This window comes from Caloenas nicobarica, chromosome 19, assembly GCF_036013445.1.
Source record: "Caloenas nicobarica isolate bCalNic1 chromosome 19, bCalNic1.hap1, whole genome shotgun sequence".
NCBI classification, from domain to species: Eukaryota; Metazoa; Chordata; class Aves; order Columbiformes; family Columbidae; genus Caloenas; species Caloenas nicobarica.
In genome coordinates this window covers 6,433,605-6,461,377 of record NC_088263.1, presented here as the reverse complement: position 1 = coordinate 6,461,377, position 27,773 = coordinate 6,433,605, and the positions used below count along the sequence as shown (strand labels likewise).

Sequence of the window (27,773 nt, the reverse complement as noted above, 5' to 3'; positions counted from 1 at the left end):
AAGCTGCTGTCGGCCCACCAATCGGGGCGCTTTCCCGGGCCTGGCTCGATGATGCAGCAGCGAGGGGAAGGGGCGGGAGGGCGGTGCGAGCGCCTATTCGATGGCAGCTAACAGCATCCCCCGGCGCGGCTGCCCCGCTTAAAGGGGCTGCGCCCGCTACCGGCGACGCCGCGGCCCGAGGCGCTTCCCGGGGCGGCCGGACCCCCGCAGGCTGCTGCTACGTCTCGGTGCTCCCCTGCCGCCAAGGCACCGCCCGGCCGGCTGCCTCGCCGCCGGGACGCCCCGCCGGTGACCTCACAGCCCTTTTAAGAGGCCGCGAGGGGGTGGTTCGGGGAGGGCACCGATCGGCGCTATAAAGGGCGGGCGCACGGCGGCCGCGGTGAGAGTGGGGGCGCGGCGCGGCGGAGGAGCCTTACGGCGCCGCCATGGACTTCAACGTGAAGAAGCTGGCGTCGGACGCGGGGGTGTTCTTCTCCCGCGCCATGCAGGTGAGTGGGGCGGGCAGGGCCGCAGCGCGTCGCCATGGCAACCGCGCCCGCCTGAGGGGAGCGGGCCTCGGGCCTGCCCGGCCCGCGGGCCTTCCTTCCCGCGCTGCCTGCCTCCCTCCATCCCGCCCATCGCACGGAGGGTCCTGCGCCGCACCCGCGGATCCAGGCCACAGCGGAGCCCTGGGGCGGTTTTTCCCCCGTTGGGTTTTTTGGGGGGCTGCTTGACTGAGCCGCAGCGCCGGGAGCGGCCGCCTCGGGGCTCTGGGTCCTGCTGGGTGACCCCGAGCAGCAGCTGAGCTAAGCCGAGGTGTTGCGCTGAGACTGGTAAAGGTTAATAAGGAAAACGGCTCCAGAGATGCTTCTGACCCATTGATTGTGGCAAAGCAGTGAGTGAGTGTGGAGTTGTTGTTCTTAAAGAAAAGCCTGGCTTGCAATCAGCTGTGCCCAGACCCCTGGGGGATTGTTCCCTCTCGCCAGAGAGATGTGACAGAGGTGGCTTTGCTGCCCGTCTGTAGCCTGAGGAGGTCGGGCAGCAGTAGCTCCCAGCCCCTGAGAAAACACAGTGCTGGTAAAGCGATGGGGAGGAGCTGCTGAGACTGAGCAGTAGTGTCTGGGTGGGCTTAAGGTGGCATCAAGACCACCCTTCCCAAACCTGAGATCAGGGGATGCAGTGACCCCCTAGAGCTGCGGAGTGAAGAAACAGGGCTGCCCGGGAGGTGCAAAGTGTAGCAGGTGGGGAGATGTGGCTGCTGGGTCTGGCCACTTCTTGGGCATAATAACTGGAAAACTGCTCTCGCTTGGGCAGGAGAGAGACAAGTGAGAATTGGTTGGGATCCTCCCTGAGGAGTGAAGTCTAGCTGGTGACTCTGGGACTGGGTTTCTTGTTCTACCTATTGTGTGGGGGTTGATAAACAAACAGAGCAGTGCTGTCTCGTTCCAGACCTTCTGTGCAGTGGAGTAAATCTGGCTCTTTTAGGAACTGGTCTCCTGTAAGCAGATATCACCTCCTGTAACTGTGCCAATGAGTCATATGTTATGAAAAAGAGAGATATTAACTACAAGTGCAAAATAAGGAGCAGATGGAAAGCTTAAAGATGCTGTTCTCATGCAAATGACCTTGGTAGCAGAAGAAAAGAAGAAATGCTGTAAAGAAATCTTATGTTTAGAAGCCTTATTGTAAGTCTCTGATAAGTGGTTTTTAGCTTCAAGGCGTAGGAAGGAGACAGGCATGGGAACAGTGTCTGCACACAGCAATTCTAGAGCAAGGAGGCGTTTATAAATAGTGGCTTCTGCCTGCTACACCTACTCCACATAATCTCATATGTGAGTATTCATATGACTCATTACAGTAGTAATTTCTTGAAACAAAATGGGCACTAGTACTTGTGGACAACATGCAGATGTTTGCGTAAGGAGGGGAGACTGGAAGGAAACGGATCACTGAAGCTGAACACTTTCTGAAATGTAACTGGGGGGGAGGAATTAGGCATTATTTGGACTGTTCCCATAGAGTCCTGCTGCTGGTGTGGGTGAATATTGCCCTGTCCCCACCACGAGCCAGAAATGACAGTTGAGATCTGCTCTTGGCAACGAGGGTTGGGTTTGTAGCACTCTTCAGCACAGCAGATCTTCCAGGAAGGGAATAAGACCTGCCTAGAAAAAGCTCCGTTTTCAATAGCTTTGGAGATGCTTTCTTTGGCTCCAGGCATTTAACAAAGTGATGTTTTACTGGAACTGCAGTGACTGGGAGATAAATGGACTGGCCATTATGTGCTGTGCCACTCAGACAGCATTAGCTATTGGTGTCTGGCTGAGATGCCTGGCCAACATGCGAGAGCTCAACTCCAACTGGAAGAAGAGCTGTAGCACTGCTCAGGGAGGGTGAAGGAGGTAAACATGGCCAAGACACCACTTCTGGGGTGGTTTCCTGAGGTTTAGGGCAGGATCAGTCCTGGTTTGAAATCTGTCAAATATAACCTAGTGTAAATGCTGACTGGAGGATTTTGGACTAGGCTTGACCTTAATCATGACCAAAAAAACCCCCTCAACAAACCACTCTCTTCTTTATATGGCTTGTCTTAGTTCAGGCACTGGTTAGCAAGACTCCTACCTGCGGAGAAGTGAGGTAGCTTGAAGGGCTTGTGTGCTCCTGGGTGAGGAATCCTGTACCGATCTGCAGCAGGACTGAGATGGCCATGACAAAGATGCTGTACAAACAGTAACTATCTTAGCAGGCTTGCGTATGCTTCTCCCTGACCTGGTAGTGCCCTGCGGGCTTCATGGCACCTCTGATGTTCTTTGGAAAAACAGAACAGGTAGTAGGAGTAGATGAGGTAGAGGAGGGGAGTGCTGGTCAGCATTGCTGCCTTTGGAGTAGAGAAAAAGCTTCTAGGCTTGGGCAGCTGCAAGAATAAAGAGCTTTTGTAGGATTTAGCATCACACTGGAGGATGTGCTGCATTGACACTTGCACCACCAGGCACAGCCACGGAGTAAGTGTCTTCAGAGGGGCTGCAGCCCCTGACAGCTCTGGCACCTGCAGACAGACCTGCAAACAGGTCACGCTCTGCATCTTCACTGAAGAAGAATAAGGCCCTTCCCCTCGATCAGCTGCACCTTCCAGTTTCCAATAAGTGGGTTTGATCCCGAATCTCTGCAGAGGAAGCTATGCTGATAGCTCCAGCTTCCATACAGAACTGGCATCTCTCCTTCCAAAGGTAACACATTGGATGTCTCTGTTCTAGACAGGCTGCAAGCCAGGCTCTCTCAGGGATGTCTGGAAATAATTGTAGGTGTCTGTCTTTTGTCAGTTCTGATGTAAACTCTATGGATGAAATTGCCTAAGCATGAGTACAGCTTTTGGGTGCTTATCCCAGTGGTAATGGAATTACTACTAGCAGCTAGAGGTTGACTTTATCTTGAAGCTCCTGAAGAGAGACTCCTCCATCTCCTTGAACTCTGCTGATAAAATAGACTTTTCCCCACTGCTTGCTGACCTAGCTGGGGTTGATAGCTTGGTTGCTGGACACCTAAAAAGTAAAGAGAACAGAGGTGACTTAAGAAAAGGGTTTTGAAGGCTAAAGATATGGGCCAGAGCATGTTTCCATTTGAAACACACCTGTGAATCCACAAGGGCAGTATTTTTTCCTCTCCTAAATGCCTTGCTCATGAGTTAACCAAGCTGTCCTGTTAATGGCTTCCTTCTGTCCTCTAGCACAGTTTCACTTGGCTCACAGCCTCGCTTTCCTGACTCCTGGTGACCAAATACTTGAAGCATGTTCTGTGTCCGGTCCAGAGCTGTTGAAATTCAGGTGGTTTTTAGATAATGAGCGGCTATGGCTTCTCGCCTAATGTGACCTTTCAAAAGCTGGGAGGTAGATTTGCCTGTACTGATTTTGTTGTGCCTCCGATCATCAAAAGAGCAAAGGTTACCATAGTCTGGGCACTATGGGCTGTTCGGAGGCTTCAGAAAATCCAACAGCCCAAATCTACTGGCAGATACAGGAGACTATTCCTGGTTTAAGATCCTAGTTGTATCTTTGTGATTTAAGGTGAAAAGTCATAAGTAATGTCCAGCTGGAAAAACTGTGGACCCTGCAAGTGGTGCAAGGGCCCGAACTCTGCCACCAGATCATCCTCAAGGGGCCTAAAGCTTCCCTCTCGGAGCTCACAGCACCCAGGTCTGGGCTGCTGGACGGGAGAGATGGAAAAAATCACTCAAGCCTGGAAGAGACACAAGTCAACTCGTGGTGCATTGTGCAAAACAGCTGTGGCATTGGCATAACTCGATGGGAACACTGGGATTTTATTCCCCTCGCTTTAAAGGGGAGAAAGGTGCTAATGCTTTCAGCAAAGAGAACGTGCTATTTTAAAACCCAGCCTTGGTGGCCTTAAGTCTCCAGAGCTGTAGGCACAGCCTCTTTGATATTGTAGCTGCAGCACAGAGGGCCCCATCCAGCTCTATTTGCTCACCCTCCTGACATCCCAGTAGCGCCTCTACCAAATCACTTGGGGAAAGGAGAGTTTTTCCCCAAGCAGGCAGCTGCCCAAACTGCAGTCCAGCAGGTTCTTGCTTCTTTTGGGCTTGTCACCCAAGTGCTGCTCTCCTGATCGGCCAGCCTGCTTGTCCACATGGGCCCTGATAATGCATCTGGCGTTCCTGCTGGCCAGCCGAGCCTCCCTGCCTGAATTATTGATGCCCTGGAATGCAGCACGACTCTCCTCTTCTTGGAGAGCGAGAGTGGCACTTGACAAAAGGCTGCCCTGCATTATTAATCACCTCCTCAGGTTCCCTGCGCAGAGACGGGCCTGGTGCTCAGCTGGGTCAGCTGCGGGGACGCTGCCTGCAGGGCAGGATCTGTGGAGCCCCTCAGCGTCATGACCTGGCACATGATCCCAGGATTTAGACCCTGGAATTGGTTCAGGGCAAGACTGCTGGCCCAGCCACCAGGTTCTAGAAAACAAATGGGAGTAGTTCTGCTGCAGCAGGATGGAGGAGCTCAGAGTTCTCACCAGGCATTGCAATAGCAAGTGCTCTGACTGCCCTGACCTCTCCCAGCTGGAAATGCACCAAGTCTGTAGGTCAACTTGATACAACCAAATAACACTCCAGTTTGTGGCAGTCTGGAGTATTTGGTGCTGCAAAAGACACTGATGCCTCTAGTCCAGGAGCAGCAAGACACAAAATATTTTTAATGTGTCTTTTTGCAATCAGGGGGCATGAGTGTATGATCAGCTTGTCTGTTCTCCTGCATCTCTTGGCCTCACAGTGAAATCTTTGTTCAATGGGAAGGAAAAATAATGAAATTTCTGTTATAAAAATAAATTCCTAGGAACAGAAATCCTTTGTGTGGCAGTTCTGCCTGAAATGCTTGAGTAGCCATACTTCATGAACTGCGGTTGTTTTGTCCCGCTTTTCACTGCGGATACTGACTTGGGCAGCCACATAAGAGGGGATCAGCAGCTGAGACCTGTTGCCACCTGAAAGCTCAGATCTGCACTTGTACTAGCCGTGAGAAAGAACCAGCTCATGGCGTAAGGTAGTGTAACTTACCTCTAATCTCCTTCGCTGGCCGGGCTTTCATGAGGAGCTTTATTCGATCTCACTGCAAGCTGCTCCTGCGAGAGGTGGTCCTGCACTAAAATTCGTGTTGAAGGTTAAGTTGAGCTGGATCGGTGACTCCCCATGCACAGACAAGGAGAAGTGTGTTACAGAGGAGGAAAAGAGCACCCTCGGCAGCCACCTGCAGTGCGATGGTACCGACTGCCCCAAAGCTGTGCCTGGGTCTGGACTTTGCAGTGTAGCTGACTGCTGGGCAGGGAGACATGAAGGGAATTAGGTCAAAATGGAGTAACAGCCTCCTGTGCCTTTGCACCCACCTCATGACATTCATGCCCTGCTTTCCAACCCTAAAGCAAGCCTGAATAAGAGCTTGTTTTCTGGCCTGACCCTTTGGAGCCACGGTTACAGAAAATAGCCACAAAGGACAGTGATGGAGATGCCGCTTGTGAATATTGCAAAAGACCTCAGAGCAGGAGAGATTTGAGAGGGCAGCAGCACTGTGGAGATGCTGGAGGGCTTCAGCAGTGATCTGACTGCAGCAATGCTGTAGCAACCTGACCAGAAACTGGGTTTAGGGCTGCTCCCAGGCAGATGCTGGTGCAGGATGCGTCTAAACTGCAGGGAGAAGAGCTAGAATTGAAAGTGAGATCTCAAAAAGCTGTCTGGGAAAGGGGGGCGAGGGAGACTCTTATACTTGCATCAAAGAGTCTTGGCTTGTTTAAGAAAGCTCTTAAACAGATGACTCAAAAACTGGTGCCAAATACCTGGGAAGCCCCAGTTTGCTGCATGGCCGTGACTCAGCCCAGCCTGGCAGCGCCTGAAAACAGCCCTGGGCTTCCAACAGCGACAGAGGGAGGGAGGCTCAGTCGCTCATGCATGGTTGATAGTTGCGTGTGTCCCCAAAGACCATCACAGACCTTGGGTACAAAGCAATACAAACACTCATCTTGAATCTGCTTTTAGCCGGTAAGCAGGGGCTGCTGGTCCCAAGGAAGAGACTAGTGAAGCAACCCCTGGTCACGCACGGCTGCGAGTCCTCTGTCCCCGCGGGGCTGCCGGAGGGACCGTGACTGTCCCTGCGGTTCGGTAGCTGTCACCACCAACATCAGGCTGAGCGGTTCACCGGCTCCAGCTCAATCTTGCCCAAACAGGTCACTGTGTAAACATACCTGCAGGGCTTCTGTATCTCAGACATCTAATAACATTTGTGCAGGGCTGGTAACAGGACTCCTAAAGGCTATTAACCTACCTCGCGTGCTGGTTCTGGGTTTGCTCCTTATCTCAATTTGTTCCCAGCATTGTACTGGATGTGAAAGCAGCTGGGGCTGCTGGGCAGCCACTGATCTTGCCAGATTATCTTTCTGGAACAGCAGACAGCAGACCTAGACCCATGAAAAGGGTATCTTGGCCCATCTAGAGCTGAGCTGTGGGACAGAGGAGGAGGAAGGAGAAGGTACAAGTGGCAGAATAGACAGGAGCTGTATTTCTCCTAAGGGTTTTAGCCAGGCTTTAATCTCTTGGCACCTGACTCTACCAGGTATTGTACAGTACCATGTCCTGATAACAGTGGCACCAGAGGCCAGCAACAAGGGCTCAAAGGACAGCTGCAACCTCCCAAGTGCCACAGCTGTCTAAAGAGGTCTTTTAGTATACTCCAACAAGATGCTGGTTCCACCAAGAGCAGCAAATTGTGCTTAAAAATACGCTAAAGTTGGCCAACTTCACTGAGAGGAGCAAGTGGAAAATGGGGATGAGATGACAGGGAATGGACTCTCAGAAATCCCCCAAGGAAGCAATGGGGGTGTCCAGGCCACCTGGTGCTGTACCTCCAGACTGACAAATCTTGCTTGTCAGATGTCACTTCCCAGTATGAAAACACTGAAGACTTGAACAGCCTGAATTTCCTTGCTACTAATTTTAAACTTACAAGGAATCCCAGAGGGAAGGAGAATCTATTGCCAGTATGAATCCAAGTACTGAGAGAAGTCAGACACGGTTGTATTTCTCTCAATACCCTGCTTCAGAGCATGTCCTAGAGAAAGAGTCACTTGCTGGAAGCATTTTCATCTAAATCCTGAGTCTGGGCCTCCTTAAGCCTCAGATGCTCAGTTGCCAGCAAGGCAGGAGGTGAGTTGGGAGGCAGCGCTCAGACACTGTTGGTCTGACGACTGTCAGAGGACACTCTCAAGCGCTGTAGCAAAACCTGTGTTGTGTGCATGCTTGTCAACTAAGAAGAGAAGAAAGCGTGACTTGTGAGGTGGACGTGGCATTCCTGATCCCGTTGGGTTTACTGGAGTTGGTTAGGAGAAGGTGAAGGAAGCTGGCATGCTGCATGAAATACTGCAATCTATGCGCACTTAAAATTGATTACTCACAACTACAGTATTTTTGCATCAGATCTTACTAAAAGTTATTTATTCTGGACCACCTCTCAAACATGGACTCTATTTTTAGCTCCGTGCTTTTTCCACTCTTGAGCAAATTTTTGCCCTTTTCCCCTGAAAGATGCCTGGGAACAAAGAATGACACCTTGAAGGCTTTTTAGCTCCACTCCAAGATAAATGCATGAGACAGAACAAGCCTTAGTGTCTCTTAATAGCTCTATAGCACGCTATAATTTTGCTTTAATAGAACAGACCTTCTAACAACTACTGCTCCTTCTTGCAGTTTACTGAAGAAAAGTTGGGCCAGGCTGAGAAAACCGAACTAGACGCCCACTTTGAAAGCCTTCTGGCCAGGGCAGACTGCACAAAGAACTGGACAGAGAAGATCTTGCGTCAGACTGAGGTTCTGCTACAGCCAAACCCTAGTAAGTCCAGCTTCTGATGTTTGAAGGACAAATATCACTTGCAGCTCAAACAATGTTAAAAGACGTGCCCTCTGGCAGGCAGCCCTGTTGCATTGAGTTTGTGGGGGTTGGAAGAAACCTGTCTTTGTGGGGCCTCTCCTTCCTTCACTGCATAGCCGAAAAATGGCTGGCTGCTGCCTCCCCGAGCCTGGCAGCGTTCCTGAGGACTGGGACATGGTTGGAAGGGAGGTGACACCTACCCAGTGCATGGTCGAGGAGTGCATGGGGTGTGCCACCATGAATACCAGCTTCAGGGGCCCCTTCTTCATCATGTAACCACCGGTGACATCCTCATTCCAGGTGCCAGAGTAGAAGAATTCCTTTATGAGAAGCTTGACCGGAAGGTGCCTTCCCGGGTCACCAACGGGGAGCTGCTGGCACAGTACATGACAGAAGCAGCTAATGACTTTGGGCCAGGAACACCTTATGGTAAGTAAGCCTGGCTAATTAAACTCCCCTGGGAACCCATCCCTTCCTAAGACAGGATCCCCACTACTGTTTTGGTTTAAAATTTTTGCAGCACGCCTCCTTGAAGGGGGCAGGGTGTCCTGCTCCCCCCATGGCAATCTGCCTGTTAGTGTGTCCAAGCTGATGCCAGAGAAGGATCTTCTCTAGCACAGAATCAAACAGCCACCTGGAGCAGGAAGGCAAGTCTTACTGCACAGCAAAACGTGCTCTGTACTGTGGGGAAAAGGGGCTGAGGTCTCCCTATTCCTAAACCAATCCTCAAGTCCAGCAGAGCTAGAGAAGAAACAAAGACACGCAGATCCAGGGTAGTTCACAGAACTGGTTACAGGACACAGAAACTATTCTGTGCTATTTCTGTGTCTTTCTAAACCCAGCCTGAACAGGGAGTTGCAGTGAATGGCTTTAGCTTTGTGCAGTTTTAGTCTAAGGTGATGTCTAACTGCATGGGGCTTCTCTAAACTCTGAACAGGAGAACCATCCTTTAACTGTGTCCTGCAGATGGAGGGTGAAAATCTTTCTCCAGCAGAAAGAGAACAGAAAAACAGACTTGGGAACATGGGTGCTTGGCTACAAGCCTCAACAGGCCCCTTCCTGACCGCGCAGAGCATCCTTCTGCTCCTAAATCCTAACAGTTGCCCCTTCCTGAGGGAATTTTGGGCTTCTTTAAGCAGCAGACCTGCACAGAAGCACAGCCTTAACTTCCAGCTGCCCTTGCCTCTGCCATGAGCTTTGTACTGCTCTCCGAATCAATAGTTGTTCAATACTGAGTCCTGCAGAACAGCTGTAACTGCATCTATAGCCAGCACTGCCTAATCAACTCTTTTTTTTTTTTTCTGCTCTGGTGCTTTTTAATTTGCTGCTCTGTTCCTGTGCCTCTGTTTTATGAGACAAACAAAAATCATTCTGCGCAAGCAGGTGTAGCAGTAAAAGGACATCAGTGGAGTAAGTGCCTCAGCAGATAGATAAGATCAAAGCTGCACTGGGAGCAGCTGAGAAGAGGCCTCAAGCTAAAAGCAGATTGTAGTGGGGAATGAAGCTGATGTGGTATAGGCATGGTCACCTTGGCCAGGCAGGGTACACTGTGCCTTTGTCCCCCAACACTGGAGCCTGGTAGCTCTGGGCGAGTTGGCTGAAGCCAACACGATGTTAATTGGTTTCTCTTGGAGTTGAAGGCTCCTGTTATTGCAGGGAAGACCTTGATCAAAGTTGGAGAGACTCAAAGGCGCTTGGGTGCAGCAGAACGGGACTTCATCCACTGCGCCTCCATCAACTTCCTGACCCCGCTGCGCAACTTCCTGGAAGGGGATTGGCGAACCATCTCTGTGAGTATGGTGGCAGGGAAGGGGAAGCGTGTCATCTCACCAGAGACAAGGAGGGCAGGGACAGAGGGAGACAGTGCTAGAAGAGCACATTTTCCTTCTCTATGAGAAGGGAGGACTCCATACCTCTCCCCTCAAAGAATGCTAAGATAGGGGAATGCCCATCCTAGGTCTGCTCAGGGCCACCTCTGCAGCAGAGAAGAGTTGCCAGTTGATGTGCATGAAGAACGTAACTCCTTTCCCGCCTCCTGCAACCCACAGGCTGCTCTGTTTCCAGCAGGTTAGCCTGTGTCCCTGGCAGCCAGGCCCAAAACTCTTGCTAATGAGATGAGTGTAGCAACTGCTTCTTCCACACTAGCACTTTTTTGTTAAGGAAATAAATGTGATTCCTAGATGATACCTTGTTCCTTTCCCTCCCCAAAAGCTCCTAAGCAGTCTGCTCTCATCCTATTTTCTATCCCTTCCAGAAAGAGCGGAGGATCCTGCAGAACCGCCGCCTGGATCTGGATGCCTGCAAAGCCAGGTTGAAGAAAGCCAAAGCTGCCGAGGCAAAAGCAGCGGTAACTTTTTCCCTCATTCCCCTTGCTGTCCTTCTGGCCCCAGGGATTGGCTCACATGAGCAGTGCCACATGCTCTCTGGACAAAAATTAGGCTGTCTGACAACGTCCTGGCTCTGGCAGCCATGGATGGGGATATTCCATGTCTGGTATGCAAGGGAACTGGGAGCAGGAGCCACGTGCCTGTTCCTCGGATGTTCTCCCATGGGGGAGTTGTTGAAACAAATGGTTCTGAACTTCCAAAATCTGCCAACTTCTACTTGACCCAGGCTCCTGTCTCCTGACTGACAGTAGTTGCTGGATGATTTGTGCTAATAACTAAAAGGCTGTGTCTTCTGAGGACTTGCTAAGTTTCCCTGGGGATCTCAAAGCAAGGCAAGAGAGAGCTGAGCTGGGAAGTGCACAAGGGGAGAGCATGCAGGGGCTCTGCAGCAGCCCCAGGCTTTCAGACTCATTAGGGTTCTGCCAACTCAATCTTCCCCAGGCAGGAGCACCAGGGGAGCCTGTGAGAGGTAGCCGGGGTCAGACTGGCTACCAAGAGACCCTTCCTTCAGCCTCTCTAGTCACTTAATTCATGGTGCTGTCTAGTTACAGGCTAATCTTGCCCTCTGGCTTTGGCAAAATCATGGCAAGTAAACTAGCAAAGCTCCCAGCTCAGAGCAGTGCAGAAGGGACTAGTAAGTCAGCCATCAGCAGGTCTAGCAGAGTGCTCAGAGTGCTATGTGGGAAAGCCCCAAATAAACCTTTGGGTGAACAAAAGCAATAGCTGCCCTTTAAAGGTCCCTTCCAACCCAAACTATTCTATGATTAAAAGAGCCTTCTCTCATTAGTCAGGTCAGCCAGATCCACCAAAGGTAACTTCAGGGATGGTGCTCCCAGTCTCAGTGGGAAATGGTATCTTAAGCTCCAATCAGAGCAGGAGTTCACTTACCTCCTGTGCTTCCTCCCTTTCTATCCTCTTTACCTTGCTTCCTATGTGAAGTGATCCCAGGGCCTCTCACCTGCACCCAGACACTTGGGTGAGGGACTTCCCTGTAGCCAGAAAAGTTTTTATTTTCCCACTGGAACTGCTGGGCTGGGCTGCCCCAGGCAGGATGCAGAGCCAGCCCAGGCTTTCCAGTGTATTTGCCCCAAGCCATGTTTCAGCCCCTTTGCTTCTTTGAAACAGAGATCACACAACAGAACAGCAACCTCAGCTGCTGTTGTGGGCACCCATCTCTTACCCAGCTTAGCGTGAAGGGGGTTCCCTGGGCTCTGGGTGCCTCCCTGACTACTAGAGGACAAGACACAGGGGGAAGCTCCCAGCATGGGGGGCAGAACTGCTGCCTCTGCTCTAGGCATATTAACTCATCATTAGACCACAACGTTCCCTGTAACATGTCTGGAGTCCTGTGTCACCCTCCTCCCATCCAACCTGGCCTGAAGTATCGCACCTCTCCCAGCTCACCACTCTCTTGCTGCTCTTCCCCTCTGTGGTGCAAACGTGTATTCCCACAGCTGCTGTCTCGTGGCTGACCCTCTGAGTGCGCTGCTGCCCAGACCTGTCAGCTGCTCTTCCAGTGTCTGGGCTTGTGTATTTTCCTCTGACTTCGTGCTTTGTCCTTCCCGTTGATGCTGTTTTGTTCACTAACCTTTTTGTTTTGTTTCTTTGTGATTTGCTCAGTGTGAGGGAGATGTGAGTATTGACTGTGCTAACAGTGCTGTGATTTTTATTTTTTTTTTCTTTAACACCTCTCATTGTCTCTTTCCCATTTTAAATGAAAATTTGTATCTCCCTTGTCCCATTGGGACTGGCCCTAGAGCATGTATTGAGTGTGGTCAGGGCTGTGGCTGCCTGGGGAAGGTGCCCCCAAAAGATGGGAGCATCTCTTGCTGCCTACAGCCCCTCTGGAGCATGCACTCGGTTCCATCAACGCCGCCTGCAAGCAGTGCTCAAGAGCGGCATGGGCTCCTGTCAAAACCCATGCAGACTCCTCCAGCTGCAGGCAGGAGGGGGTCAGGTTGGGTGGCAAGTCCCTCTCCTGGAAGGGAGGCAGCCCAGAGACAATGACAGGCAGGTCAATCTGGTTGTGGTGCTGTTCTGTCCTCCAGGCTCCTGGGTTCTGCCTGTTTTCCCCATTACAAGAGCAGAATGGGGAGGGAGGTGGGTCCCTTCTGATCACTGCTTGCAAATACAACTCGTCCATGCATAGGAGTGCAAGAGGAGCTTGCCTCCTTCATCCCATGTGCTGTGACTAGTTTTGGGACTCTCTGGAGACCAGGGAATGGGAGGAGAGTTTTCTTCAGTTGTACTCGATAATTAAAAACAAAACAAAAAGCATAAGAAGCTATTTGTGAAACATCTCCTCTTCCCACAGGGAGGAGTCAAGCCTAGTTGCTGTGCTGGCCTCAAATCTCATTTGTGCATTTTTCTCCCTATATTCAGATTTGACTTGTAAAAGGAATCACTCCTCCTTATTCCTTCATCTAGCCACCCCCAAAACTCCTAGATGGTTAAAAAAAGAAAAAACCCTCTTATTGTTGGGATTGCCTGATTGCTCTTCCACACACTGGTCACTCATTCTGACAGGCTGCTCGGGGCCCAGCAAATTGGGTCAGTGTGTATAAGCAGATCTGGGTGAGCTGCAAAGAGATTAACCTGGGAAAGGAAACATGGGGCCTGAGAGGATTAATGACATAGCTGGGTTACACCAGATCGTGTGCCAGCCTTGCACACCAGCCCAAGGCTGACCAGGAGGATGCCCTGGTCCACCACACCAGTGTGACGGTCCTGATGTAAGCTAGCTAGCTGGCTTATCTCTTTGGGTGATGCTACAGCCAAAGGCCATCCTAGGAAACTTAGTCTTAGCTGAACAGAGAGACCATGCTATGTGGAGGCTAGTGAGCCCACACCTGTGTGGGGGTGGACTGGATCCCTTGCATTCCCGATGAGGAAAACCTCCAGAGTGCTTGAGTCTTTCTGCCTCAGGGCAGAGGTTTAGCTATGGAGAAGATGGCTCGGAGGTTTGCTGACCTCTGGACTGAAAACTCGTGTGCTACCTTTGGCAACAGCAAGGCTTTGGACCAGATCTACTTTGGCTAAGTCATGCTCCTTACTGAGAATAGCAGATCTGAGGAGGAAACATGCCCAGAGGCTTGGTGAGAGTAAGAACAAATAGACGTGTTTCTTTAAAAGGCACTGTGGAAAGGATGCTCTGATGCTAGTGAACACAGCCACTTTGAGGACAAGGCCCCGTACAGGGACACATCTAGGACTGTAGGTGGGAAGCAAGGAGAAATAAGGTCCTGCCCGCTGGACCGAGCCAACATGAGCAACCTGCTGGCTGCCAGGGCATGGGAAATGCATTTGAGATTGTGCCATCTCATCTCCACTCCAACTGGCCACTGTGTGAGCAGATAGCTGTAAGTACAGGCAGAGTTTCTAACAGTAGAAACATCTGCTGTTCAGGTACCAGGTGTGACTGCATGAGCCAGTCCACCTCCTCTTGCACAAGCCTGGCTCCCACACACCACCGCCCAGACTGCTGGGAGACCTCCCTCCTGCCATCCCATATGAATTTGAACTAAGCTCCCAGCACAAACAGGAAAAAAACACCAGTCCCTTCTTCCATCCATTGCCCAACTGACTCCTATCGACTCCTCTGCGTGACTTGTACATGAAACTCTATTCCCCCCACTAGGCTGTGCCTGACTTTCAGGAGACTAGACCTCGTAATTACATTCTCTCCGCCAGCGCATCTGCGGTAAGATTGCCTCCCCCTAGATGTTGCCTCTCCAACCTCTTCCTGCCCCTCTCTTCACCCAACTTATACTCGGACCTAGTGCTCTGCTGTTTTCAACATTTTAATGTGACATGGGCTGCCCAGGGTTCTTCTGGCTCAACCTGAAGTATGCAGATCACCCCTGTGAGGGTGCACAGTCAGGGTCTGGCACTTTTGCTGCTTGGTTTGCTTTCCAGTTTCTCTGCCAATCCTTTTCCACATTTCTAGTGGGAATCTTCTGGGTTTTATTGCTAGTAGAGCAATTTAAAGGAAAAAACCTCAAAGGTTAGCCTTTCTGGCTGGTTCCAGCTGTACGCTGGCTGTGTCACACGCGTGACTGCCTGATCAGTACGGTGGTGTCAGTGCTCAGAGGATTTGTAGCTGGTCAAGAGAAGCAAAGGTGAAGGAATCTGCCACCCATCATGTATGTAATGCAGGAGGCTGAGAGTGTAGGCTTGTTTATTCTGCAAATAGAGGTCAATTTTTTTTTCCCTTTCATCTCAGGGCCTGTCTGGTGGCTGTTACGCAGTCAGATGCGCTGGGGGTGGGTGAAGAGCCCGTTGCATCTCTGCTGTGTTCCACTGAGTGCCTGTGGTCAAGCAATTGACTTTCTGTGCTGTGTTCATGGCTCCCCATTGCACAATGTCACATTTCTCGTTAAAATGTTGAAAACTGATCATCTTGCTTCCTAAATAGCGTTCAAAACAACACTGATGCCTGTTAATAGAATAATCTGAGAGTGGAAGGGCTGGGAAGGGGGATCTGTAGATATGAAAAAGGACAGCCCAGCCTTCTAGCAAACAAAAACCATCATGGAAACAAGGTGGATTTGGTTAACAGGTAACCCATCCCATTTGGAGAAAGGTATGTGAGAGCTGATAGCATCAGTGTTAGTTCCCAGGGGGATCTGTCCTGACCTTCTTGGAGAGTGATGCTGGGATCAGAAATAGCTTTGTACCCAAGCTAGAAAACTATTTCCATAGATAACCGGCCTGGTGACAAGGGTGCTTAGGAAGAAGGTGATGCTGTAGCAATTGCTCAGTTCCCACCTCTCCTAGTGCAGCTGTGGACCTGTGGCTCTGGCTTCTCCCTTGGAAGGGTTTGTTCCAAGGACAGCACAAGTATTGCAATAATGGACTAAGACTGAGCACTAAGAGAATTAGAGGAGAGAAGCTGGACTTTCCCTGCCTCTGAACAGCTCAGGTTAGACCAGGGTATCATTATTCCCCAAGGCTTTCCAAAGCAGACCTGGAGACAAGCGTTTGTGTAACAGGTATTAGCATGTCAGAATGCCCAGATGCTTGGTCCAACAGGTCATCACCAAGCCACAAGCTGATCTGCTTTTGCTGTATGGCGAAGTTGCTCTGGGGAGCAGATGCCAAGCACAACAAAATGATGGGAGAAATAGATTTGGGGGGTTTTTAGTCCACAGATGTCTACCCTGGCACATCTCTGCCTAGTTCAGTGGTCCCTCCTCAGAGCTCTGCAAGAGAAGCTCTGACAGCAGGACAATGACATAGGACAGAGCAGGGCTCTCGGTGAGCAGCCAGCACGGACCTCGATCACTCCATTGTGTTTGATGGTTGCACATGGGGGCATCCCAGCAGGAGTGCCTGTAGCAAACACGCAGGCCTGGCCAGCAGTGATCCTACTGCCTTCCAAAACTAGTTCAGAGATTGCAGTTGGTGGCTGAAGTGCCACCTGAAGTCCAGCTGCACTTGACTCACTTGAATAACAATTGGCATCTTTAATTAGCAAAACACAGGCTGAGCCCAGACTGCTCCCCAGCTCTGTGCAGGTAGAACTACTTTATACCAAGCTCTCTGATCCCAGCATCCACCCCGAGGGGTCAGGCACTGCAGCCAGGTAGGAGCTCTTCATGCTGTTGCTCTGCTTTTCTTCCAGGCCAGAGTCCTCCTGCTACTTTAGCCTTAGCGTGCGCTGACAGCACAGAGCAGTGGCTGCTGCTCACCTTGCTGCTGGGCTCTGCTCCCTTCTGGGGGGAGGGATTGCTCATGCCCAGGTAACAACTTTGTCTTACAGGTGAGCAAACAGGTCAGCTCTCTCCTGGACGCTATGCCCTCAGCAGGGCTCTGATTTGGATTCTAAATTTATGTTGGTTTTTTGGAGACATGGATAACGCGGTGCTTTTATTTTTCCCCTTCCATAATGGGAAGGCTTAGCTGGAATTAGATCCACCAGGAGAGAAGCACCTCCCTTGTTTTGTACGAGTTGGAGGCTAAGGAGCCATTTCTCCTCTCTCCCACACTGACCTTTTGTTTTTGTGTAAGAAGGTGTACGTGGGCTGTGTAAACCTAAATATCCCTTTCTCCCAGATCCTGCCACTTGCCTTCTGCTTACTCCTAGGAACGATTCCAAGAAAAACACACTGAGTACCTTAAAGGGGGTTCCTCTGGCTTGAGCTGGGGTGGAGGAAGAGAGGGGCAAATCATGGGCTTCTGTCTGAAGCGCTTCTGACTAGAACCGTGTAGTGCTTGAGCCCAGGGACAGGTCTGGGCAAAGCTGGCCTGCCCCAGAGCACCACAGGGTCAGAGCTGGAGACTGCACAGCAAGGCCAACAGAAGAGAAACAAATTTGTCTATTGAGAATTGCAATGATTAAATGGGCCTGAAATGGCTTAAGTACTGTCTACAGCATCTAAGTAGAAGGAGTGAGAGCTTCCCATTGCCTCTACAGTAAACCTTGCTCCAAAAACACAAGTCTTGTGCCAGAGCAGCAGCTCAGGCTGGGACCTGCTTCTCAGCTGCCTACAAGGTGCTTCCCACCATCTGCCTTCCAGAACAGGAGCTCCTAGACCAAGAAGGAAAAAGGCCTCATGTTCCCACACATGGCTGAAATTGCCCAGGCCTTAATAGAACCTGTTCCTCACCTGCAGTAGCAAATAAAGGTCAGAGAAACCACCCAGCCCCAGCACACTGAGCATAGCCCAGGGACAGCCTGTGACTGTAAGAGGACCCGCTACAATAACTCCACACAAGTAAGAAAAGGTGCCAATCAGGCTACATACTATGGAACAGGAACTGAGCCACAGGCCATGGGATGAAAGCCAGAGCAGGCAGCAAGCCAAGGAGCTGCTGTAACACCTTCCTGCTCCAGTTCTTCACCAGGTGCTCCTCATATTGCCTGGTGAAGTTGTCTCTGCCCCCGGGGCTACCACAGCCCAGGTGAGCAAACCTCAGCAAGGTTCAGCTGGGAGACCCCAGGTCTAAACAGAGCGTGCTGTCCCTGTGACACGGCAGCATCCAGCACAGAGCCCTCAGGTACGTGCGGTGCCAATTCAGCCGTGCTGTGGTGAACTTCCTTGATCTGCAAAGGTGACATCAGAGGGTGAAGCTGAGGGTCTCAGAGGCTGTTTGTCTCCTGGCCCCACCAGTGTGGGGTGTTGCCAAAAGGCTGGTGTGCTCCAGTTGATGCAGAGTGATTTCTCTTCGTGTTGCCAGGGCTATAGGAGTAATTTCTGCTGAGGAAAGGCCAAGCCAAGAACCTCTGGGAAGGATCAATGTGTTTTTCTACCTCTTCTCTCCCTTTCCCATCGCTGTGCGTGACTTCTGTTGTCCATTGTTTCATGTCCTGGAGCCAGATCCCAGCAGCAGCTGGCAGTTGTGCTGCCCCAGATGTGCCCCCGGGGGTGAGGGGAGCAGGAAGGAGCCGTGTGATATTTTGCCTGGCTCAAAGGCAACATCCAGCCTTGCGTCCTTCCCAGAGCTGATCATGCCTGTTGGTAGCTCAGGCTGGATCGTGGTCCTACTAACCCGAGCTCTCTAGACCAGTGGGTGAGGAACTCTGGCCTCTGTGTGCCTTGAGCTCATGGCAGCTCCCAGGCCCTGTTTGTGGGCTCAAGCAGCTCACCTGCCTTCTCCACAACCCTAAAACAAGGGCTGTCCTTCAACACCAGCCTCCGCAGGCTGCAGCAAAGTGGCCCTTGTTCAGAGGACTCAGCTGCTTAATCCATTTCTTCCTGGAGCCCATTGAATGCAGTTTTAACAGCCCTGGCATAGAGCAGAGTGGGAGCGCTGCCAGCTCAGGTGGTGTGGACTTGCTCTCCCATTGCGAAACTGAGATCGAGGGTGCAAAAATGAGGGGAAGGGACATGGATCTGGCAGCTGCTGCTGGGTGAAAGGCGAGCTTGTCCCCAGAGCTGCCCCGCTGTGTCCATGGAGCGTCCTTGCCCATTGCTGTTAACGCAGAGTGCTTCTCGACGTCTCCAACACTGATCTCCTTTCCTGTTGCTCTGTGGCCCCTACAGCTTTGGAGCGACGAGGTGGAAAAAGTAAGTACCCAGCTGAAATTGTACTCAAACTTTTTTGGGGTGGGGGGTGCTGCGGATTCCTTCCTGCTCCACACGTGCAGGGGAGGATCAGTGGGACGCTGCTGTTGTCAGCTCCTGATCCCGCAGCTCTGTGGTTCAAGTGCGACTCTGCCAGCGGCTTGGGAAGAGCTTGCCCCGTGGGCCAGTTGGCTGTACCCGGCGTGCGTGGGTTCGACTGTACGTGATAAAAAACAGCTCTGAGAGCCCTGCGCTGGTGTCATAGGAGCAGAGGTGACGCGCTGGGCTGCGATTCAGCTCTGCTCCTGTGGCAAAGGCCCTGCCTGCTCCCATTTTTGCATGTGCTGTGCATTAGCCTCTAGTAGCCCCTCGCCTGTTTCTGGGGTCTGAGCAGGAGCTCTCGGCAGAGCTGGAGCCAGGACAGAGGGGTTCCCTGTGACCAGCCCCAGCTGCTGGAGGGAACAGCCCTCTCAGGAGGGCAGGGTGGGAAGTTTGGAGTCCGTCACAGAGGTGACTCTGTCTGGGTGAGCTGCACTTACCCTTCTGAGTGGATCCGTGGTGGCAAAGTCCCAGATCTTGTTTATTTTCTGGGTGCCCCAAGACGAGCACAACTCGTCCATGAAAATGGATGGAGGGCTGCTAGTGGACTAGAGACCGGGATGAGCTCTGTGTGGAGCTCCAGCATGGTATGGAGCTTCCTGAGACGCCTCCTGGGATCCCGTTGCCTTTCACGCCTCAAACACCCCCAGCAGACGTTAGCCTGAAGCCTGAACTGCAAGGCGGTGGAATGGCACGTTCCTGCATGCTGTGCATGATAGCAGCCTCTGACTGCCTTCCTCAAAACGCATTAGCAGAGCAGACTGGCTGTTTCTGAACCAGCTCATCCTGGACTTCAGATCCTTCAGTCCCTCAAACAAACAAGCTGACTGCAGTCAGCTATCAGCATGCGCGGCTCTTTTCCTCTATCTTTGCTCTATCCTGGTTGGATAGACCAAGGTATGTCAGTAAACTTCAAAGTTCTTTGTGTCTTGGAGAAGCACAAGACTGGAAGGGACGTCCCAGGTCACAGTCTGTGCTGGCTTTATGGGAAAATACATCCTGCAACTGCTCGGAGCTCGCAGGGAGAGGCAATGGGGCAAATCCCAGGCGGTGCCAAATGCAGCTGGATCTGCCTGTCACACGTTTCAAATGGCTCTGCTGTCACTGAGGTCTCTGTGCAGCTCACTGGAGCAAGAATCTCTTGGTGCTTAGTGAGGCATCGCACTGGTAGTTCCTGTTACATTCCCCCTTTTCCTTTAGATAATCCCTTTCAGACAGAGGATGCAAGAAAATAGATCAGTTGTAGCTTAAAATAGACAAATCTGATTAAAAGACAGTCAAAGCATTGCTTTGTTCTGGCCTCGCTGCACAACAGTCCTTGGTCATGTGTTAGCAGATGAGGAGGCTGGGTGGCCCCTGGGGTGACCCTGCTCAGAAACACCAGCGATGTGGCCTCTGCTCTGAGACCGTCATCCTGTCCGGATTCGCTCTCTGGGGTCAATTCCAGACAAGTTGCTCCTGTGCCAGAATAATCGGAGCATTTACAAAGCAGCAGAAGAACGACAGAACTGGTGCCGTGCAGGAACTGCCGCGCCAAGGCGGGCACCTCCGATTGCTGCACCTTGCTGGAGAAGGGGACACTGAACCATGCTTCTCTCCTTCCAGCAAGCTGTAGCCCAGAGAACATCACTCTAAGAGGCAACTGGCATGTTCCACTCTGTGTTAAGGAGTAATGCACATAACAGAGAGCAAACGTGCTGCTTGTCACCCCCTTGCCCGGCAACAGGAAGGGGAGAGCAGGGACAGGAGCTCCCAACTGCTCCGACACTTCAGGAACTCTTCTTTTTGCAAAGACCCACCTGGGTACTCCGGTACTGCCAAACCGTCCTGGTGTAAATACGCTGTTTGCTGGTGGGGGAGAGATGTTCTATCTGTTCAGTAAACGGGGCCTCCAGTATCAGCCTGTCTTTGAATTCCCGTTGACTGCTGCAGAGCTGTCTTCTACTCACCATTGCTGAATTCCTCCTGGCTCAAAATAACTGATGAGCTTCCAAGGAGACCCTTGAGTAGAAGTTTGATTGCGTTGTTCATCTCCGTTGCGGAGAGATGTAGCTGAGAAACAGCAATTTGGTAGGTGCTCCATGGCCTCAGCTTTTGTTCTGTGATGATAAAAGGATACTGGCAAAAGTTGCACTTCTGGAGAGAAACTTCGGGAGATTGTTGCATTCCTATGCCTGTAGGCTTGGAGAGGCGTTTAACAGCTGTATTTTGCAGCAGACTCAGCCATGCTGACCACAGGCACTGTCCTGTTTCCAGTGTTCCCTTTGCAGAGGACAGATACTGATGAGCAACATCAGCTGCCCAGTTCTGAGTCCTACAACAGGCAACAGAGGGAGAGGTGCTGGCATGGGACTGGCTTTCCACGCAGCTCAGGATTAGCAAAGACTTTCCATCTTCATGTTCTGGTCTTGTGGGAGCAGGAGCTTCCTAGCTTGATGCATCAGTCTTGAGCTGCCATTCCATGACCTGCAGTGATCCAGTGTAGGATCAAGCAGGAATCAAGTCGAAATACAGACAGAAGTCTCTGGATTCCTCACCCTGAGTGTCTGGTCCCAGGTGCACGTGGATCCCGCTGAGTCAGCAGCGCACATGTCAGTGCCAGAAGGGGCTGGTGGAGGAGGTGGGTGCTGCCTCTCTCTGGAAGAGGCAGAACAGGGTCCTTGCCTGGTGCTGTCTCCAACACCCTGTCCTGTCTTGCAGGCAGAACACGAGCTGAGGCTCACACAGACAGAGTTCGATCGACAGGCGGAGGTGACGCGTCTCCTGCTGGAGGGGATCAGCAGCACACATGTGAGTCTTCCTCGGTAACGGGGGTGACAGGGACAACAGAGACTCTTGGCTCCTTTCTTGAAGAATGCCAGCAGGGTGCTGGAGCCCTGCGCTGGGCACAGAGGTAAAAGAGGTCATTAACTTGGAGGCTACAGCAACCTCCTCATAAAACCTGGAATGTTCAAAGTAAAAACATCGTGAAGCATGGGCAGGCAGTGCCACAGTGCCTGCAGTCCTTGAAACGCTTCTGAGCCAGAAAGACTGTGTTCTTCCCTCACTAGAGCTGTGGACGAGCCACATGGGCATGGCCAGAGTGCCAGGAGCAGCCTCCTCTCTGAGATCACCCTTGGGCCTATGCAAATTAACAAATTAGTGTAGTCAAGCCAACCAAATAACTCTTAAATACTGGCCTGCACAAGTCTGCTTCCCATGGAGTAGATCATGGCTGCAGGGAGAGGGTTCCTGTGCCTGGCACCCAAACTCACAGACTGGCCTATGGTCCTTCTCCTTCCAGGTGAATCATCTCCGCTGTCTCCACGAGTTTGTGGAGTCTCAGACCAACTACTATGCTCAGTGTTACCAATACATGCTTGACCTGCAGAAGCAACTGGGCAGGTGAGACAAGACACTGTTTTTACTTCTCTAAGGGTTACTCACCCGGTTGCCCCTGGCTCAGGCCTCCTTCCTCATCCTATGTCATCATGTTGGGTAGTTTTAAAGCCCCTTCCAAGCTCTGACAGAGCTTCTTTGCTTACAGAATGGTGACCAATCCTGGTGGCGATGCATTTAGAGCAGGCTTTGCCATGGGATTCATCAGGGGCTTATCAATTCATCTCAAAGCACAAGGGCCATCAGAGTTCCTCTAAATTCGTTAAATCGCATGGGACACAAATTCCCGTTGCCAAGCAGCAATCCTGAGCGTACTCTGCTGCAGCAGTAGCTAATTCGGCGCTGCCGGCTGCACGTCCTGCGGGTGCGGGCAGGGCTGTTTTGTCTGTTACCTGTCACAGCAGCGCGGTGGCCTGACCCCCAGAGGGGCTGTTGCTTCTGTGTGATCACTCACTACTCCTGTTCCCTTCTTTTCCATGCTTGCAGCTCCAAAGGAGAAATGTAAGTAAGATGTTTTGCAGGACTGGCTCTCAGAGCTCTCAACTCAAACTCTGGAGTCTCTGCAGACTCACTATTAAGGCCAGAGCTGCACTCCCTGAGTGTGTGTGGGGGGATATTTACAGATAAACGAGTCCAAGCTCTGTTACCGTCTCTATCTGTAGAGCCCAGCAAGCCTGGGAGCTTCCAGTCATGGCATCCAGTTTAACAGCAACAATGACTGTCCCTTTCCTGAAGAACTAGCAGACTAAACGGGTAGCACAGACCAGGTGAGAGCAGGGCAAGGACACAGCACGAGCCAGTAAAACAGCTGCAGAGCCCAGAACAGCGCCTGCCCAGACCCAGCTCTAGGGCCACGCTTCCCTCTCATGCTCTGCAAGTCAGGTGCCAGTTCTGGAATGGGACACGGGGATCAAAGTCAGCAGATATGTTACCTGTCACCGTCCCAGCACCCAAGAACCGAGTGCATTTCCCCACCCGAAGGGCAGCGTAGGTGTTACTGCCGTTAGCTGAAACTCCTGAGCGTCATCTCTGCAGTATAACTACTGAAAGAACAAGCTCGTTCTTGGTTCCTTGTATTAGAGCCTTACTGAACTCTGCTTTTCTTTTTTTTTTTTCTCCTGTGTAAGATTTTCAGGCACATTCATAGGCAACGCAGAATCCACGTCTCCTCCCCCAGCTGCTGCCTCTCCTCCAGCTGTTGCTGCTGCCACACTCCCTGCTGTGCCTACAATTCCAGTTGTGCCCACGATTGTTGGGGTGCCTAATTCTGTGGCAGAGAGTGTCCTGAACCCCAATGAAGTCAAACCTCCCGCCAGCGGGACGCGGAAGGCCCGAGTCCTCTATGATTATGAAGCAGCTGACAGCACCGAGCTGGCACTCCTTGCGGATGAGGTTGGTAGCTTTTCTTTGCTTAGTATTGCATGCTCAGCAAGGTCTTGGTTACTTTTCCTGACCCTAAACCCCCTGTTTTATGGAACTGCTAATAGAGATTTTTCCTTGACACTGGTATCTGCTGAACTGCAGTGAGCTTTTGTTCATGGCCATTTGCTATTTCAGAATATCACCCCAATAACTCTCCTTTTCTGGCTGGGGGCCTGGTCTAATCATGCTGAGGAAAAAAAGGAAATTCAGCAACCTGCAAACTCCTTTATTGACTAGACTGAACATTTGCATTCAGAAGGGATGACATGGCAATATCATGCCACCCTGTATGCAAAAATAATCTTAAGTCAATTTGGAGAATGAAAAGGCAACAGGGACATCAGTGAGCAGATTTCTGTAAATGTTCTATTAAAGCTGCAGATGGCTCCAGGGAAAGGGCACAAAGGTTCCTGCTAAATGAGCTCAGGAATTGTTGTTCTTTCAGTTCTTGGCAGTCTCTGCAGAGTAAGGTCCTGGCTAACGCCATCCTCTCTCCCCAGATGATCACTGTGTACAGCCTGCCAGGCATGGATCCCGACTGGCTCATCGGGGAAAGAGGGAACCAGAAAGGGAAAGTTCCTGTCACTTACTTGGAACTGTTAAGTTAAATGTTTCCAGGAAGAAGAATGTACAAGTAGAATGCACCCCTCATCTCCTGGCACTTCTAACGCGGATTTCTTCATCCGAGACCATTGCTCTCTTCAGGGTTGACACTCCATTGCTAATACAGTAATTGTGGAAAAGTGGTTACTGGAAGGTTTTGGGAAAGGGCTGATGGCACCCGAGACTGAATTCATTACCTACCAGTGCAGCCTGCTTTGAGGTTAGTCTTGATGGTGCAAGGTTCCTTGATTATTTTTTCTACCCTCCCCTTGTCTTGTTTCTCGCAGTGGCTCTCCCAAGGCCAGCGAGCTGCCTCCCTCAGCGGCTGCTCACCGAGTTTAACTTACATCCCCTCGTGTCTGGTGTGAGTTAGTGCCTGTCTGCCGCTCCCGTCCTCTCTGTCCTTCAGCAGAATTGCCCAAGTCAAACCATCAAGTGTTTGGAACCCTCTGACATATTCTAGCTCTTAAGGCAAGGAAGTTGAATTTCAGAATTAAGAGCTTGTTAAGCCCACCCACCTTGCTCACCTGTGGGAGAACAGTAAGGCAAGGCTCGAGAAGAGCCGCGCTTACTATCATGGTGCCTGATAGCTTCAATCTATTAATAGAACCGTCCTCTGAAGCTGGAAGGAAATTTCTTTGTGAAGATCAGCCTAATAACGTAGGGTCTTTATGTCGAAAATCAAACCTCAGTGCAAGGGACCATGCATCTTGCTTGCATTTCTCTGAGAAACTGCTCTTGGACTGCAAAGAGTTTACAAGCCTTTTTACAAGCTTTGCTCCCTGTGTTAATTGTCCAGGCTTTTATTTCGGTGTGTCTGTTCCAGGCATGGTTGAGCCTGACTTTATTTTCACCCTAGATGACAGATTAACGCTTCCCCTCCCCTCCCAGCAGTGACCAGACTTGGTGCATGTCAGTACAGTGAGGGATGGTCCCGCTTGCTGGTACCTCCAACAACGAGCCTGTTCTGAACAATCCAGGCTGCCCTTGGCATATGTGGTGGTTTAGCTCGAAGGGAGCACTCAGGCCTATATGCTTTTTAATCCCGTAATGAGCTTTTTAGCCAGAGCTCACCTGAAGGACTCCTGCTGCTGTAACTAGTGTTCCACTCAAGCTGGATGGAAGAGAAACTCACCTGCGCCAAGCTCTCGGTTCACTCCCTTCCCCTCGGTATGTCACAACTAACTTTGCTTGTTTATTGATCTTTTGCACTTTCCCCAATGGTATCGTGACCACTCTAATGTAACAGGGCACTGAGCACCTGTGGTATGTAGGGCTCGTGGTTTTCAGCACTTATTTGCCAATAAATGAACTGCCTGACCTGCTGCCTCAGCGTCGTGTGTGGGCTCAGGGCGCCACAGCGCTGGCTCAGGTGGGAGCCGTGTCCTCCTGTTGTCCCAGTCTCACTGTAAAAGCAAAACAAAGCTGCTCATCCTGCCTGTTCCAGCTGAAACTCTCAACATGCCTTAAGGTCGCTAATGTCTTGCAGTTCCCAGTACATCTTGGTTGTACTACAGATTCGGGAACTCTAAGAAACAACAGCTCCTCCTTAACCTGAAGCAGAAATAGAGCAGCAGTCTGACTGTAGCTGCTGAGGGACTGGAAATGCTCTTCTGGGTCTAACAGACTTTTTTTGTTGTTATGGAAACTAGATCTGCTGCTAATCTAAAATCCTAACGCCTTGTCCCGAGCACCCGGCTTGGGAAGGACGCCTGGGAAAAGCAGCTGTTGAAATGCTCCGTAGTGCAGCAATAGCGCTCAGTTTTTCTAGTTAAATGACAGGGAATGGGGAAATCACATCACACTGCCGTTTTTGTTACAATTGCCATGATTACCACTGCCACAGTTCTACCTCAGCCTATTTCCCTGCCAGTACCTGTACCTCTTCCTCAGGCCAGTGATGTCCTTGTTTCCCTGTTATTCCTCTCCTGGTGCATTAAAGAAAGAAGAACAGCTTTAGCAAAAACAGCAGCAGCTTAATGATGCAGAAAATGGTGTCTCTTCCCTCAGAAGAGCCAGAAGGAATTCTGTTCCTGGCAGCAGCATTCCCTTTCCTCTGCGTTAGAGAGGAACACACAGAAAAATCTAGTGCTGCTTCTAACAGGCTCTTTACACAATGATCACAGTCTCATGCTGCTTATTTCCAGATGTCAGCTGAGGGCTGTTCTGCATTGCTCTGGCTGAGGGGCAGGTCAAGGTGCAACTCAAATCTCAAATGTTGTGCTCTAAGGCAAAGCTGTAGCCAACAGCATCCACTCTTCTTTGCTGTCTGGCTCCAAGGACTCCTGCCCAGCGCCGTGAACTCTCACTCTAGTGCTTGGGCACTAAAGAGCGTGTTACTTCTCCCTAAATTCTCACTCTGTTCTTTTTGAGCACTAATAAAGCAATTAGCACACTGCCTGGAACTTCAAAAGGTGTAACAAAAGGAAAGGCACCTACCAAAGTTATCAAAGAACAGCTCTGACTGCAGCTGCTGAGCTGTACCCAACTCTGGCTTTACTTCCCCTCCCCAGAGCTGCCTGTCGCCAATTTGCCACCTTTTCTGCAGTTCTTCACCTTCGAACCTCTGTGTTCACACCTGGGGTTCCCTGTGGCAGAACGTGTTAACGGTGACAGACAGCCCCGGCTGAACAGGACCAGGCTTGGGACCGTCACCCCACATCCCTCCTGTCAGAGCAGCTCACCTCAGCTTTGGGAAGGTAATCAAACCCCTTTCCCGTCTACTTTAAGATCACTTTGCTCCAGCCAGCAAGTTCAGATCTCTCCAAAGCCTTCACGGCCAGTAAAACTAGATCCAAAAATTGTACTAGAATATCACGATCACATAAGCTTACATGGAAAAAAAAGAAAAAAAACCTCAAAGCATGATAATTTAATTTTCTCGCTCTAGTCTCTTAAAACCATCGAGATTAAAAAGGTTCTGACTGGTAAAGCAATCAAGTGTCTCTTGAGGAAAGAACTGGTAGGCTACTGGCTCACAGCTACATTGAAGTTTTATTTCTTAGCTTAGGAAAGTCCGCCTAGATTTCAGGCTTTATTTTAAGCAATAATCACTGACATTCTCTTAGTGCCTCCACCACACATTGAGCCTTGGAACTTTAAAGAGTTTGTTGATCTACTTGAGAGAGCAATACCAGCACAATGCAACCTCGCCACAGAGTCTTTTTTTGTAGCTTGAGCCTCCGCCCTCCCCTGCTGCTGCAGAGTAACCCGTGCATGCGGCCCGCACCAGCGTGTGCAGAATCATTCCTGAGTATTTCATAGTGACGCTTGTTTAAAACCTCCTACAAGTTCCCCAGCGTGAGAGTAAGAGAAAGGGAGTGGGTGTGGGGAAGCCGAGGGAATCAACCTTTGACTACAATCGCTTCAAACAGTACCCGGATTGTCGCTCACAAGCCACAACTCGCATCACCGTTTGCTGGGAATTCAGCCCAGTTGACGCCGCAGAATGATGACACGGGAAATGCAGAACCGGTGCTGCC

At 51.0% G+C, this 27,773-nt stretch overlaps 1 protein-coding gene across 2 annotated transcripts; it reads left to right on the top strand.

Annotated features, from left to right (window-relative positions):
• The first annotated feature begins 253 nt into the window (after positions 1-253).
• On the top strand, positions 254-25,616 carry SH3GLB2 (SH3 domain containing GRB2 like, endophilin B2). Of its 2 annotated transcripts, XM_065648244.1 has the most exons (11): positions 254-488; positions 8,216-8,357; positions 8,697-8,825; positions 10,053-10,186; positions 10,651-10,743; positions 14,421-14,483; positions 18,769-18,792; positions 21,589-21,678; positions 22,172-22,272; positions 23,394-23,658; positions 24,189-25,616. In XM_065648244.1, exons 1-11 carry the CDS (start codon positions 426-428, stop codon positions 24,294-24,296), a joined length of 1,212 nt encoding a protein of 403 aa, XP_065504316.1. In that variant the 5' UTR covers positions 254-425; the 3' UTR covers positions 24,297-25,616. The 2 variants fall into 2 exon arrangements, with proteins under 2 accessions (XP_065504316.1, XP_065504317.1); XM_065648245.1 differs by lacking the exons at positions 14,421-14,483; positions 18,769-18,792.
• The last annotated feature ends 2,157 nt before the right edge of the window (positions 25,617-27,773 follow it).

What these genes read in the sequence shown, in the direction of transcription:
- SH3GLB2 (XM_065648244.1), top strand. Translation starts at nt 426, where the DNA reads ATGGACTTCAACGTGAAGAAGCTGGCGTCGGACGCGGGGGTGTTCTTC. An exon ending in GGAGCGACGAGGTGGAAAAA is followed by an intron (nt 18,793 to 21,588) that starts GTAAGTACCCAG and finishes CCTGTCTTGCAG; the next exon opens with GCAGAACACGAGCTGAGGCT. An exon ending in AGGGGATCAGCAGCACACAT is followed by an intron (nt 21,679 to 22,171) that starts GTGAGTCTTCCT and finishes TTCTCCTTCCAG; the next exon opens with GTGAATCATCTCCGCTGTCT.